Source organism: Diceros bicornis, chromosome 10, assembly GCF_020826845.1.
Source record: "Diceros bicornis minor isolate mBicDic1 chromosome 10, mDicBic1.mat.cur, whole genome shotgun sequence".
Taxonomy (NCBI): domain Eukaryota; kingdom Metazoa; phylum Chordata; class Mammalia; order Perissodactyla; family Rhinocerotidae; genus Diceros; species Diceros bicornis.
The window spans coordinates 4,758,521-4,774,527 of record NC_080749.1 but is presented as its reverse complement, the minus strand read 5'-3'; the positions used below and the strand labels follow the sequence as shown (position 1 = coordinate 4,774,527).

Sequence of the window (16,007 nt, the reverse complement as noted above, 5' to 3'; positions counted from 1 at the left end):
GAAATTGTCTCTTTGGTGAGACATAGGTCTCAAACTTTTCTTTAGTTTGCTATCCAGGGTTTCCTTTAGTTTTTTGAATATATTTAAGTAGCTGATTTAAAATCTTTGTCTAATAAGTCCAACGGTTGGGCTGTCTCAGGAACAGTGTGTACTACTGCTTCTTTTCCTGAGTATGGGCCATACAGTTTTGATTCTTTGCATGCTTTTTAAATTTTTTGTTGCTAATGACATGTTAATTACTATAACGTGACACCTCTAGAAATCATAGTCTTTGCCCTACCAGAGTTTGTTGTTGCAACTGTTGTTTAGTGACTTTCCTGTACTAATTCTATTAAGTCTGTATTCTTTGTTATATGTAGCCTCCTAAGTCTCTGCTTCTTAGCTTATTGGTCAGCTAATGAAAAAATAGATTTTTCTTAAATGCATGAAACCAAAAAAGTCTCCCAGTTTTTCCCAAGGGTGTCTGTGTACGTGCTGGGGCACATCTTTAACACTCAGCCAGGCACTGTACGACTCTGCCTTGGCCTTCCGTTCTTGCTTGCACTGTGTCAAGATTAGTCAGAGGTAAGACCTTAGGGCCTTCAAAGATTTTCCTGGGCATGCACACACCCCTGGGCACCATGCATGTGGCCTTTTAGATTCCAAGGAATATGTGAGAGCTTTTCAAAACCCCTTTGGACATTTCATTCCCCAGCTTTTTCTTTTACATTTTTGGCCAGCTTCATGTTAACCCAACTGTGATCACCACTTCAGGCAACTGAGACATTAAACAATTGCCCCTGATTGCTTTGGACAAACACCCCCAGGAGAAAAGTTCTCAGCACTGAGTAAGGTCTGATTTAGCTCAAGTAGAGAGAATGCCTGGGAATTTTCCTAGTCTGCTGGTTTTCACCTTAATTGCAGGGCTGTTGGTTTTCAAGGCTCCTGCGTAGGTGAGGAGGGGTAGATAGTAATAGGGCAAGTTGAAATTTTTAAAAGTTAAAAAATCACAAAGGTTACTTTTCCTACCAAGATTCAGCCTTTTTCTTGAATAAAAGTCTTGGAATTTTGCAAGCCTTCAGTTAATTTCCAGAGTTTCTTCTTCTTCTTTTTTTTTTTTTTTTGGTGAGGAAGATTTGCCCTGAACTAACATCCATTGCCAATCTTGCTCTTTTTTCGCTTGAGGAAGATTAGCCTTGAGCTAACATCTGTGCCAACCTCCTCTGTTTTGTATGTGGTCGCCGCCACAGTATGGCTGACAAGTTGTGTAGGTCCATGCCTGGGATCTGAACCCGTGAATGCCGGGCTGCTGAAGGGGAGCAAGCCAAACCTAACCACCACACCACAGGGCCAGCCCCTAATTTCCAGAGTGTTGACAGTTTGATTTGACATTTTTTCTAGTGTTCTTGATGTTTTTTTTGGAAGGGAGGCTTTTTAAAAGTCTTTACTCTGTTATTTCTGTTGAGCATCACTCTCAAATACTATTTTAAATATCAAATAACATTGATATAATATTAACTCTAAGCAGAAATATATTTTAAAAATTTTCTTGTAGCAAAATATACAAAAGTAAAATTTTGCCATTTTGACCATTTTTTTTTTAAATTGATGTTTTATTAGTTTTTAACATTGTGAAATTTTGGGTTGTACATTTTTTGTTTGTCCATCACCATATATATGTCTCCCTTCACCCCTTGTGCCCACCCCCCACCCCCATTGCCCCTGGTAACCACAATACAGTTTTCTCTGTCCATGTGTTGGTTTATATTCCACATATGACATTTTGACCCTTTTTAAGTGCAGAATTCAGCAACATTAAGTACATTCACAATATTGTACAGCCATTACCACTGTCCATCTCCAGAACATTTTCATCATCCCAAACAGCAGCTGTCTACCCATTAAACAGTAACTCCTCATTGCCTTCTCCCCCCAGCCGCTGGTAACCATTATTCTACTTTCTGTGTCTGTGAGTTTGCCTGTTCTAGGTACTTCATATAAGTGGCATCATACAATATTTGTCATTTTTGTATCTTGAGTATTTTAAGGTTCATACATGTTATAGCATTATTAGAATGTCCTTCCTGTTAAGACTGAATGGTATGTATATACCACATTTTGTTTATTCATTCATGTGTTGATGAGCACTCCGGTTGTTTCACCTTCTGTCTATTGTGAATAATGCTGCTGTGAACATTGGTGTACAAATATCTGTTCAGGTCCTTGCTTTCAGTTCTTTTGGATATATACCTAGCAGTGGAATTGCTGGATCATATGATAAGTCTATGTTTAACATTTTGAGGAACTACTAGAGTGTTTTCCATAGCAGCTGCACCATTTTACATTCCCATCAGCAAATGTACAAAAATTCCAATTTCTCCACATCCTCACCAACACCTGTTAGTTTCCCTTATTTTAATTATAGCTATTCTAGTTGGTGTGAAGTGGTATCCCATTGTGGTTTTGGTTTGCATTTCCCTAAGAACTAATGAGACTGAGCATCTTTTCATGTGCTTATTGACCATTTATATATCTTCTTTGGAGAATTGTCTATTCAAGTAATTTACCCATTTTTTAATTGGGTTGGTTTTTTTGTTGAAGTGTAGAAATTCTTTATATATTTTGGATATTTATCCCTTATCAGGCTTATGATTTGCAAACATTTTCTTCCATTCTGTTGGTTTTCTTTTCACTTTCTTGATAGTGTCCTTTGATACACAAAAGTTTTTGGTGTTGATGAAGTCCAACTTATCTATTTTTTCTTTTTTGCCTGTGATTTTGGTGTCATATCGAAGAAATCATTGTCAGATCCAGTGTCGTGAAGATTTTCCCTAATGTTTTCTTCTAAGAATTTAATAGTTTTAGCTCTTATGTTTATGTCTTTGATCTGTTGTGGGTTAATCTTTGTGTGTGGTGTGAGGTAAGAGTCCCATTCCATTCTTTTGTGTGTGGATATCCCGTTTTCCCAGCACCATTTGTTGGAAAGACCAGAAATATGTCTTTTATTAAAGAAGGTATTTATTGTGCTGATTGTTAATGCATTCATACAAAAAAATATTGTTGTTCAATTTTTTGTATGGCTCCCCATGAATAAGGATAGATCCTAGTAGTTTTATTAAGGAATTTGCTCTTCCTGGAGCTACTGGAATGAAACATGAAAACAGAATTTTTGTTTGAATGAGTTTGGCTTACTTTCCAAACTTAAAAATAGCCTAGAAGGAATGGTAATTATTTTATTTCTTTGTTTAATGAAAAGGTAAAAGATAATTCAGACATTTTGGCTTTCTAGCCTCCATTTAAAACATTTCTTCTTCAACATTGTTGGATGTAAAAATTTACAAGTTTTTCTGCTTTTCAAATACTAACATATCTGTTGTTTACAAGAATGCTCATTTTCAAATATCATTCCCTCTTTGAATGCTGGTTTTCCTCTGCTTCCCTTTGTGTTGCTAGTGAGAAGTTTGGTTTGATCTAGGTAAGAAAAGTTTTATTTTAAATATTATGGAAAAATAATATGTGCTCCTATACATATTTAGAAAATACTAAATTTGGGAAATATTAAAATATATAAAGTAAAAATTAAAATTCTTCCCTTCATCTCGATCCCTAGAGAAATATTTATGTGTCTCCATGTATATTGAGTTGTATGTACTTACATGAGCATTTTTTATCTTACCTTTCTAATTAGCTTTGCGTTTCTGAAGATATAACTCCATCTCAATACTTTTAGATTGCTGCATAGAATTCCATTTTTAAGAATGAACAATCATTTAATCCTGCAGTGTTGGACATTGCTTATAGATTTTCTGTTATAAATAGTACTCAATGAATAATCTAATATGTATATCTTTGTACCTTATTTTTTTTTTAAGAAATACCAATTATTGGAATTGTGTCAAAGAGTAATATACATTTTAAATTTTGAACTAAATTCATTATAAATTTCATATAAAGAGATGATATGCAGGTGATGTGAAGTTCAAAATGTGTATAGAGATATAAATGAAGAGAAACTTGCACCCATTCACTCCTGTTCCTCTGCTACTCATCTTCTCTTTCTGGAAACAACCAATGTGTGTGTGTGTAGACGAGCTGCATCAAAAGATGTACATTTAAAATTTTGATAGATGTTGCTAAATTGCCCTCCTTGAGCTGGTAAAGCTTTTAATTGGGATCACTTGAGCTTCATGATGAGACCAAAGTTTTATGCATGGGCTTACATCTGTACTGAGTGATCTAGTACCTTTGTGAGTCTTCTGAGTTGTGTGGTTGGTTCATATGCTCATGGTTAGCTTACAGTTTGAGAATTTGCATATGAGTTATCTCTCTTGAGATAAGTAGCCACAGTCGATGTCTAATTGGAATTTTTTGTGTATATTTGATTCACGTCTATCCCTCCTGAAAATCACTTTATGACGAAATATTTTAAGTGTGAAAAACTTGCAAGTTTCCATAGTCACTTACACTTGCCTCTCAGATCACCTTCATGAAGTACAAGTATTTCTGTAATATGAGGCGTGTAAAAGGGAAGAATAAATGATAAATGATTTTTCCTCCCCCTAGTAGTTGAGACTCTGGAAATGTAGGGTTACTTAGATGCCTGAGATTGAAAAAAGCTTGGGGTGATTTTTATTACAAAGTATATTAACTGCTTAAGAGAAGGCATTTGGCTTTCTTCGTTTATAGAGACGCTCACTCTGAGCAGATCTCAGAATGGATTTCTACTTGTGTTAACTCTTAACTAATTTGTAGAGCTTACTTATTTCTTGGGAAGCACTGTGGTGTGCATTTCGTATTTACTTCTCATTAGCTCTGTGACTTGGGGTAAGTTATTTACCCTTTCTGTGCCACAGCTTCCTCATCTTTAAAATGGATGTCAGTAACATCTGCCTCACATTGTTGAAAGAGTGAAAGATGCCGTACATAACACGCCAAGCCATGCTTGGCAATGACAGGAACCTGTAACATGGTAACTTCTGTTTTTAGCTGTTACCAGTACATAAGAAGATATTATAAAGTTAATGATGTGTAAGTTCCTAATAAATTATTATTGGTGAAATTTGTTTACCATCCACCCTGCCCCCACCCTGTCCCTCTTTGCCTGCAGGGTGAGCTGCCCCATGATCAAGATGTGGTGGAGCACATCATGAATCAGCCAAACGTCGTTCCACGAATCAACGCCAGGATTCTGACAGCTGAACGGGAGTACCTGGATTTAACAGCAACCAGTAAGGAGCATTTCAGGAAAAACTTTGGCCTTTTTCTGGTTTGTCCTTCAGAATCTTTGCATTTATTGGATTGTAATGTTCAGAAGATAACCCAAGATAGTGACGCAATTTTGTGTTGAAACTCATTGCACCTTGAGTTCATAATATTAGCTTCTAAATTCACAGGAGTTTCCTCCAAAAGGAGAGAAATTCTTCCTGGATAATTCCTTTTAAACTTTGAAAAATATTCAGTGCCTTTTAAATGCCAACTGAACAGGCATTAGATGACAAGAATAGACCTATATTCTTGACTTTCTTACAGTCATAAAGGTCTTAAGCAGCTACCTTTTCTTCATCCTCATTCTGGAATCAGTCAGCAATAATGTTGACAAATATCTCAGGTAGTTTTACTCTTGAGAACATAAGAATGCCTTTTAAAAAAATAAAGCTTCATTGAGAAATAGTGTACATGCCATAAAACTCAACCTTTTAAAGTATACAATTTTTAGTATATCCTCAAAATTATGCAGTCATCACCACTATCTAATTTTAGAGCATTTTCATCACCCCAAAAAGAAATGATGTACCCATTAGTAATCACTCTCCCTTTTCCCCTTCTATCCTCCAGCAACCACTAACCTAGTTTCTGTTTCTATGGATTTTTCTATTGTGGATATTTCATTTAATTGGAAATTCTTTGTGACTGGCTTCTTTCACTTAGTATAATGTTTTTAATGTTCATCCCTATTGTAGCCTATCTCAGTACTTCATTCCTTTTTTATGGCTGATTAATATTCCATTGTATGGGTAGTGCACACTTTGCTTATCTGTTCCTCAGCTGATGAATGTTTAGGTTGTTTCCACAAGAATACCTTTTAAGAGGTAGAGAGGTTAAGCCCAGGTGCAATTTGTTCCTTTTGCCTTCCCTTGCGACTCCAAAGGCCACTTTAGCAAACAGCTGGAAGTAAGATGGAACTGTCATCAATTTCCCAGGAAATCTCACTGGGGAAGAAAAGATACATGTAATGGTGAAGTCAAAAAAAAGTGTATTTGTTGTTGTAGTTGTGTAAAATGAATATATAGAGCTTTTCTTGTTGTTCCTTTATGGCAGCTATCTCTAATCTACACGAGGCTGAATTCCTTTTCTTTTAGGCAGAGGAAAATGCACATGTATGCTTATATTTCAGAAAGAAAGTAGTCAGAAAGTGGGCTAAATTGTTTCTTCATAGCTGGGTTTTAGCTGTTTACGAGAAGTTGTACTAGAGCAAGGCAAGCAGTATTATGGGTCTTTGTCCTGAGTTTTTGTTGTTTCCATCATTAAACCGTAAAGAGTTATCTTTGGAGTACTTATGAATAAGGAGCATAAAAATAGTTGCATGTTTCTGGATATCTTTCTTCTCCGTGTGTTGTAGTAATCAGCTGTGAGGCGATGCTAGTCCATAGCAGCAGAGATGCAGTCTGCCTGGGGAGCATTTGGAGCTATCAGTGAAGGAGCTGCTGTCCTCTCCTGACACAGCGGTCAGAGCGCCATCATCTACACTGTTCTTGGCTTTTGCTGTCCTGGGGCCTTTTTAGAAGGACACGATGTGCTTTCTCTCCTCTCTACATGCTGTCATGGCCTTGTCTGTCTTGTTTACCTTTGTTTTCCTTCTCTAGAATATTGACTGAATGGATAGTAGGCCCTCAGTGTGCTGTGTTGACCGAGAGGGTAGATGGATGAGTGGGTGAACAGATGAATAGGTAGGAGGGTGGGAGGAGGTGCTTGAAGGACAGTAGAGAAGAATGGCATTTATATTGGGGTGTAATAATGCATAAGACTGGGGAGATGGCTGGAGATAGAGTTTATGAGATCAGGGTGGAGACTATTTTGTAGGTAGGAAGAAATTACCAGGAAGTTTAGAGCAAGGGAATGACTTGAAACTGGAGTTTTAGCAAGGGTAATCAGAGGGGGAAATGATTGATAAGAGCATTGCCCATGGGCACTAATAGGAGAGGATATGTATCTGAAAATGACCTTTTGTTTTTGTTAAGGTTAAAAATGTATTATTTTGTTAGACATGAAAAAATTAAAATCAGAGTTTTCTTCTATTTTCTCTCCCATTTACCCCTTCCTCACAACAGAATAGAGAAGACCTTACTATGGTGGGTAAACTAAGGAGGGGAGAAATGGAGTTTGGGGGTCTCTTTGAGAGATCATTCTCCAGGTGTAAAGTGATTGGAGTGGGAATAGAATAAATTTAAACCATTAAACTCACAAAAACATATATTAGAGTTATGTGAGATGCATACATTTTTTATTTATTTTATTTTATTAACTATTTATTAACTTTATTAACTGTCTTAAAATGTGATTAATGGGATAGGGGTCATGTGAACTTGTTCAACAAACATGAAACTTAATATATTTCACTCATGCATTTTTATAAGTCTAGTATTATGGTCAAATAAGATTATCAGTTGAAGATTAACATTAGATTGAACTTAGGCGTATTAATTATAAATCTATTTCATTTTTTCTTCAGATAACTTTTTTGTGGATGATTACGCTAGATTTACTGTCTTGGATTCTCAAGGCAAGACTGCTGCTATAGCCAATAGTATGAACTATCTGACAAAGAAAGGTAATCCATTTTAGACTTATCTTGGATTCAACATTTTTTTTTTAGTATTTGCAAAAATAATTCAGTCTTTAGTGTCTGTTGGGAAAGAGATTCCGTAATTTATTTTATTAATTATTTCTTATAATGATTTGAATCTAGAAAATACTTGTTTAATATTTAATTCTTTATGTATTTTTGAAAATTCAAATGTTATCTTTATAAATTTTATATTAGATATTAAAGTCAAAAGGAAAAATTTTTCATGATTCAAAATAGAAAAACATTTATGATGTAAAAATGTGTTAATGGATTGAAAATTGATTTGACTTGCCTCTTCAACGACAACATTTGGTTAATTCTTTTTAGGGTTTATAAGATAAACTTGGTTCTAGGAATCCTTGTGTAAGTTTTTAAACTGCTTTTTATGTAGAGCTATTCATTTAGGCTAAAATTGTGTGAAATGATATCCTTTTAATGGCAGACAGAAGCTTTTCCCCTCTGGTAACACTTATTACCCTCTCAAAGCGCTGACTGTCGTTTTAGGCAGGTGTACATTTTATCCCACTATAGTCTTCTCTCAGAGAGAATTTCTGGTTTCCCAGATGTATGCAAGTACAGGCAGTTGCTCCATTTGGTTCCTCAGAGAGATTGGTTCTGAGGGGTGCTGGCACAGTGCTGTATCACTAATGGGACTAAGGAGCAGAGGATCATGTTAGACATTATTTTAAAATTTTGACTCTTACAGTAGACGTGAATTATAGAAATGACATTTTCTTTTCTTCTACTCTTTTTCCTTTACCTTTGTCCAGGAATGTCCTCCAAGGAAATCTATGGTAACTTGAAACTTCAGAATGTTCTATTCCTTTTCTTAATTATCTTATGTGGTTTCAGGCACCATCGTGATTCAGAATTTATTGACACTTTATTGTGATGTTTCTAGAACCTGTGGGTAACAGTAGATAATTTATCAATGCAGATAAACTTTGTATAAATGTTTGCAAAGAATTATATTTCAGAAAGTTACAAATTAATATGATTAAAGACTATAATGTTACCCACATGTTCAAAGGCTCTTTTTCATTTTATGTGCTAGCAGTTGCCCAAACCGTGGTAGAATTAATAAGTGCATGTTCTTAGGTTATAATTAAGCCACGTGGAACGTTACCTTGCTTTTATTCTGGTATAGAAGTTGCACTACTTTTGCTTTGTATCTTTTTTAAACTTGTCATTTTATTATTTTTTGCATGGTTTTCAGAAATTATTTGGCTTAATAATAATATTGAAACATAGAATGTACTTCTTCTCTCCAACTCATTAAGTTGTTTTTGTTTTTCTACAGATGATTCTTTTATTAGGCCAGTAACTTTTTGGATTGTTGGGGATTTTGATAGCCCTTCTGGAAGGCAGTTATTGTATGATGCTATTAAACATCAGGCAAGTGTCTACAACTTATTCTGTATCTTTGTTCAAGGCTGCTGTTGTCCTCCTAGGCATCTGTGTGCTGACATTACTGTTCTAGTGGGGAGGCAGGAGTCCTGCTTTCTTAGTGCTTGAGGGAGAGGAGCACTGTTTCTTCAGAGGTCTGCCAGCTAGGAAGAAAAGAGAGAAGACTGCTGTATTCTGGCTTTATTTAAGGGAATAGATTCTTTTAGAGAAAAAAATAATGAGATCCTCATCACAGACAAGGTGTTTTGTTTTGGTTTTTTTTTTTTTTTTTGGTTGTACAGTTTGCTTTTATTTATTTATTTTTCTTTATTGTGAAATTTTTGTTGTACATTATTGTTTGTCAGTCATCATATAAATGTGTCCCTTCACCCCTTGTGTCCATCCCCCACTCCCCTTGCTCCTGGTAACCACCAGAGAGTTCTCTCTGTCCGTGTGTTAGTCTGTCTTCCACTTATGAGTAAAATCATGAGGTGTTTCAGTCAAGTTTTTATTGCATGACTGTTCATGTTCTTGCTGCAGAGATGCCGCAAAGATCATGTATATTTTATGGAAGAGGCAAGGTCTTTACACTGAGAGAGCCCTGGATGTGGGGGAAATACCATGCAGACACGTTAGTGTACATATAATAGATGTAGATCTAGGCACACAGAGGGATGCACACACAGAAGATTGGAAAGATATGCAGCACATAAATCATAGAACTTGAGTGAATGGCACTGGCGAATGGTTGAGAAGAAGTTAACTCTTCTGAAGAGCATCATTGTCAGAGAATGAGATTTTACAATTTGTTTTCTTGGGCACTTTTAGATGGGATCTTCATCCACATTTTACACCCTTCCTATGTCCCCTTGACACCCCGTGTCCCAAGGAGGCTTACTAAAATACTAAAATAGTCAGGTGATTTCAGCTTCACTAATGTGCTGAGTGCGTTTATTGTCTAAGGGAACAGACTAGATGCTGTGGTCAATTCAGAGTTAATTCAAGGTGAAGGAAAGTAGATACATATGAGGCACTGGGACTCAGATTTATAAATCCTTGAGTGGTGGTCGAGTGGGAGAACAAGGAGGGAGAGTTGAATTTTTTTGAATAAGTATTTTAATTGAAGTAAAATATAGGTTCAAAATAAGTGCACAAATCATAGGATACACAGTGTCACAAAATGAAAACACCTGTGTGACCACCACCCAGGTCAAGCAGTAGAGAATGATCAGTTTCCTGAAAGCCCTCCCCTGCTTGTGGCCCCATCACCGCCCCCTCCCTGTTCCCCCTTCTCACATTGTAGAATAGGTTTGCCTGTTTTTTACTTTATTTAAATGGAATCTTATAATATATATTTGTTTGTGTTTGGTTTCTTAATCAACATTTTTGAGATTTATCCATGCTTTTACAAGTAGTGGTAGTTCTTTTTCATTGTGTGGTATTGTATCACACAAAGTTTTGTTTGTTTAATCTATTTCATGGACAGTCACTGTTGTTGTTTCTGGTTTGGGGCTTCTGAAGAATGCATCTATGAATATTCTCATACGTGTCTGTGGATACACATTAATATGAATTTCTGTTGCTTATGTTCTTCATATAAGCTGTTTTTGGGGTTTGTGGGTCCCAGATATCTTCTCCCACATGGATTCTTGTCTTTTTACCCAGGGAAAGATTAATTTTTACTAGAAATTTGGAAAGGCCGTGTAAACGAAGAGAGCTTTGAGCAAAGACCTGAAGAATGGTTGGGACTTAAGGAAGTAAAGATGGGATATAGTGGGGCTCACCTGCCAGTGTGAGACATGATGAGTATTAGAAGAATGACAAATGCACTGGGGAAATACAGGGCTCTGTATTGGATGGATACTGTGTTTACAGGGGTAGTGAGAACGGAGTTGGAAAGTAGGCTGGGGGCCAGTTCATGGCGGGGTTCGAATGCCTGGCTGTGGCATTTTGATTTATTCCCTATGCAGAGGAGAACTACTGAAGAACTTGTAAGAGAAGTGTTATTTGCTGCTTATGGAGTATGACTGGTGTTAGTGCCACTTATTAAGTTTGTAATATCTACCATGTAACTCTTATTTCTATTTTGTAAATAGAAGTCCAGTAACAATGTTAGAATAAGCATGATCAATAATCCTAGCAACGGTGTAAATTATGAAAACACTCAGATCTTCAGAGCAATCTGGGCAGCTCTCCAAACGCAGACCTCCAACTCTGCTAAGAACTTTATCACAAAAATGGCCAAGGAGGAGACTGCAGAGGCCCTGGCTGCAGGGGCTGACATTGGGGAGTTCTCCGTCGGGGTAAGTATGTGCGTTGCATGAGGCTGCCTCGTTCTGTTCTTTACCACAGAAGTTTGCTCCCATAAGCTCATGTGTCCTGTTCATGATCAGGGTTTGTGATTTTAGTACTGAGTCTCAGAGATTTTTTTTCAAGTTGGAAGAATCTTTCCAAGAAATAATAATTCTGCCACATTCCCTTTATTATTTTTAAACTTCCTAGGTTTCAGGATGTGCATGATATAAATTTATGTATGTTTTAAGCACAAAGCCGTTTGTTTTGTGTAGTTTTTAAAAGAGACAATATTTGATTTGTTTATAGAGCAAAAAACTGAGATTGAAGCCACTTAATGAGTTAGAGGCTTCTGTGTTCTTGATGTGTTTTTAATGTTTATTCATTTATATGTTAAAATACTTTTGACTAAGTGTTTTGTAGTTTTAAAATTTCTTATAAAATGATGAATATACTTGATGTTTCAGTTAGAAAAAAGCCTCTCGCTTGAAATTAGCAAGACTTTAAAATGCAGAATAAAGGTATCATGAACAATAGTTTGCCAATTGAACAATCACATAAAAAAACTAGGAAAAGGAAATAAACATTACTTGATAAGTGAGAGGGTAGGGGAAAAAATGGGAGGGAGAGTGGAGAATGGAGACATCATAATGTTAATTATTAAAATTAGTTATTACTTTCCACTAAAAGAGCATTTTATGATTTATTCATTATGAGTATACATTTTTATGGTTTGCTTAATAACAATTACTTTTCCTTAATAACAATTACTTTCCTAGGGCATGGATTTCAGTCTTTTTAAAGAGGTCTTTGAGTCTTCCAAAATGGATTTCATTTTGTCTCATGCCATGTACTGCAGGGATGTTCTGAAGCTGAAGAAGGGACAGAGGGCCGTGATCAGCAATGGAAGGGTGAGGATTTTGTCCTGAGACAAGCTTGACTTCCAGTTAGATCAGTGGACAGTCTTGGCAGCATTCTCCTCTGAAGCTAGCGCACTCTTCAGACAGAGCCTCTCTTTCTCCAAAGGTGACTAGGGCTCATGCAGTGGTGATGATCATTTCTACTCCCTTTATTTCAGAGGAAGTGTTCTCATTTTGACACAAATGTCCTGTGTGAAACCTTCCTGCTGTTTAGTTTTGTCCTGCCATTGTGTAAGGTGGTGAGAGGGTGGTGGCTCTCAGAACGTAGATTAATAAGGCCTTTGATACATGAAGTATTCATTCCCCGTGGGGACCGTGTTCAAGTTTGTGCAGTCTATATGAACTTAATGGGTTTAGGTTTAGAATATGTCGTGAATATCTGCAGCCACTGAAATGAGACTTGGTGGACATATCAAACTTGAAACTCTTAGCATTTAGGGTAAAGTCTCTGATATCTACCACTACATCTCTATTTTGGCTTTATTATTTATATTCGGTGAGAATTAATGAAAACTATATTGTTGTGTTGTTTTACTTCAGAGTTTGCTTACTGTAAAAATATTATGAATTATATAAGTTTACACTCTGTAGTTGAGGAATTGATAAGTAAATAAATAACTGTATGAATTGATTGGGTTTTATTTTTACTTTTTTCATTGATTTTATTTAGACATAAACATGCTGGGTCTTTAAAGTGACTTGGTTTATAAGACAGTCTGAGAACAGCAGAGGGCTTCTTTACAGCCTGCTGATTCCAGCGCTGACCCCGTGCTCTTCTTCACAGATCATTGGGCCACTGGAGGAGAGTGAACTCTTTAATCAAGATGATTTTCACCTCCTAGAAAATATCATCTTAAAAACTTCAGGACAGAAAATCAAATCACATATTCAGCAGCTTCGGGTAGAAGAAGATGTGTAAGTTTTGCCACAGATGAAATGAATTATGTCAGAGTTCTTGTCATAGGGGCTATGTTAATTGGACTTTGCTCATGCTGCCTACTCCAAGATGTTTTATTTCCAGCTTTAAAATATAATAATACTCTTTAATTCAAGTGTTTATTTATGCTTGTGTTGAAACAAGTTAATTTATTTTGTAGCCAGCTATTTAAAGAACTGAATTAGTTCTATTTTTTTTTTTTTTAACTTTTGATTGTGGAAAATTTCAAACATATGCAAAAGTAAGAAGGGTAAGTTTATCTATCACCTTGGAGTACTTACGTAAGCTCATTATCTCTTTAATTACCCTTCAGTTTTATTTTGTTCGGGGAGGGAAAGGCAGGTCAGATGCTGCTTCTCCTTTATTTACTAGTTTGGAATAATGAGTTGTTCTTGCATCTCCAAAGGTGATGATGAGTTAGTTATTGTTGGTTTTTTATTTTTATTCTTTCAGTGTTATTATTAACTAATGTATTTTAATAAGGAATTTCTCAGTGGAAGACAATAGATTATGTGACTTGTCCGTGTACCTGCTGTGTAATGGAATGGAGCCCATGGCTGCACACACGTGCTTTCTGCATTGACTGGCAAATGCGTGTGTAGTTGGAAGGTGTATTTTTGTTTAAATTTTTGAGGAACCATCATACCTTTTTCCACAGAGGTTGTACAGTTTTACTTCCCCACGAGTAATGCATAAGGGTCCCGATTTCTCTACACCCTCAACACTTGCCATTTTCTGTTTTTTGAAAATACCCATTCTAATGGGTGTGAAGTGGTCTCTCCTTGTGGTTTGATTTGTACTTCCCTAATGATTAGTGATGTTGAGCATCTTTTCATGTGCTTATTGGTCATTTGTATATCTTTGGAAAAATATCTATCCAAGTCCTTTGCTCATTTTTAATTGTTTATTTTGTTGTTGTTGAGTTGTAGAAGTTCTTTATATATTCTGGTTATCAGTCCCTTACAGACATATAATGTGCAAATTTCTTTTTCCAATCCGTGGATTGCCTTTTAACTCTCTTGGTAGTGTTCTTTGATGCATAGTTGGAGGATATAAATTTTAAAATTTTAAAGTTCTTCTGGTTTTCTCCTTCATCTTTTTCATATACTACCATGCTGCAGAGTTCAAGATGCATGTCTTAGGGAAGTGTTGACTTCGATAGCTGCTGAAGTATTTCTTTTGCTAAGTCTTGTGTGATATGGGAAGGAATCTTTTTTCATCTCAGCCAATACTGGGGCTATGGATAAAGAGGTTCCCTCCTACCTCAGTGACTCTTGAGCAGTGCCCCTTGTCTCGGCCTTTGAAACACTTCCCTGATGCAGGGCAGGAGGTGCTCCGTGACTTGAAGCCACCATGTCACAGGCACAGGCTTGGTGGGTGTGCCCTTGGACCACTCCTCTCTGTGGAGGCTTTGGGGGAGCCCCTTGGAGTCTTCGTGGACTGTATAATTGCCAGATTATGCACAAAAGACTTGCCTTTCAACATCCAGAGATGGCTCTGGGCCTCTCCTGGGTGAATTTAGGGAAATGAGGTAGTCATGGGGCTGTCAAAAGATTAATAGTAAAACTGTTAGGTTTCTCAGAGTTCCCTTGCCTGCCTAGGGTTTCCATTAGTGCCAGAGCTGCTCCACCATGGAGGAGCCTCCTGTGACAGCCACAGTGTTCGTTCCTGACCTAGACCTCAGCCAGGGGGCCGTCCTCAGCTTCCTGAAGCGCAGCTGTGGGCTCTCTGATCATGAGCCTCTAGGGAGTTCCTTGTTTGCCTGCTTTCCCCAGTCCACATGACCAAGTGTCCCTTGACATGTTTTGTGACAGTGTTGACACATCACAGGAAGTAAATGGCCTGTATTACATGTGTTCAGAGTTAATATTGAGAAGTACCAAAAGAGCTAATTTGATAGAGTTGTTGCTTCAGTGAGAAAGTGTATAGGCTTGATTCCAGTTCACATATGTTCACAAGTGCTCTTTTAGAGTTCTTAGAATTTAGTCTTCGGTTCAACAGATTAGAGCATTGCTTTCAGTCTCATGATTTAGTTTAAGATCTTCTTTGGTTAGAAATCTACTTTAGAAGAGGTGGGGAAAGCAGAAATGCTTTGCTAAGTTGTTTTCTGCAGTGCTGTTGTAACAGTGAAATAGGAGACAACCTAGACGTTCAGTATGTGTCCGTAATATAATATTATGCAGTGGTTGACAATATTGAAGTGCCCCTAAATTTATTAACCAACAAAAGGATGTTTATAATATATTGTTAAATGAAAAAGCAGATTACCAAATAATATAATCCCACTTTTATTTGTATGTATATATTTATTTATTTATTCTTTTTTGTTTGTTTGTTTATTGCAGTAACATTGGTTTATAACATTGTATAAATTTCAGGTATACCCCATTATACTTCTATTTCTGCGTGGATTACCTCGTGTTCTCATGTTCACCACCTAAATACTAATTACAATCCATCACCACACATGTGCCTAATTATCCCTTTCGCCCTCTTCCCTCCCCCCTTCCTGTCTGGTAACCACCAATCCAATCTCTGTCTCTGTGTGTTTGTTTGTTGTTGTCATTATCTACTACTTAATGAGTGAGATCATATGGTATTTGACCTTCTCCCTCTGACTTATTTCACTTAGCATAATACCTTCAAT

General features: G+C 36.7%; 1 protein-coding gene across 4 annotated transcripts in view; it reads left to right on the top strand.

The window, feature by feature from the left end:
- The window catches only part of UGGT1 (UDP-glucose glycoprotein glucosyltransferase 1), a 114,390-nt gene that overhangs the window by 61,857 nt on the left and 36,526 nt on the right, over positions 1–16,007 (top strand). For 3 of the 4 annotated variants that reach the window (XM_058548725.1, XM_058548724.1, XM_058548722.1), the window contains 7 exons: positions 5,087–5,207; positions 7,709–7,807; positions 8,596–8,619; positions 9,126–9,220; positions 11,308–11,514; positions 12,283–12,414; positions 13,208–13,338. In XM_058548725.1, coding sequence (XP_058404708.1) covers positions 5,087–5,207; positions 7,709–7,807; positions 8,596–8,619; positions 9,126–9,220; positions 11,308–11,514; positions 12,283–12,414; positions 13,208–13,338 — 809 coding nt within the window. The remainder of the gene's footprint in view (positions 1–5,086; positions 5,208–7,708; positions 7,808–8,595; positions 8,620–9,125; positions 9,221–11,307; positions 11,515–12,282; positions 12,415–13,207; positions 13,339–16,007) is intronic. The other variant, XM_058548723.1, reaches the window with a different exon arrangement.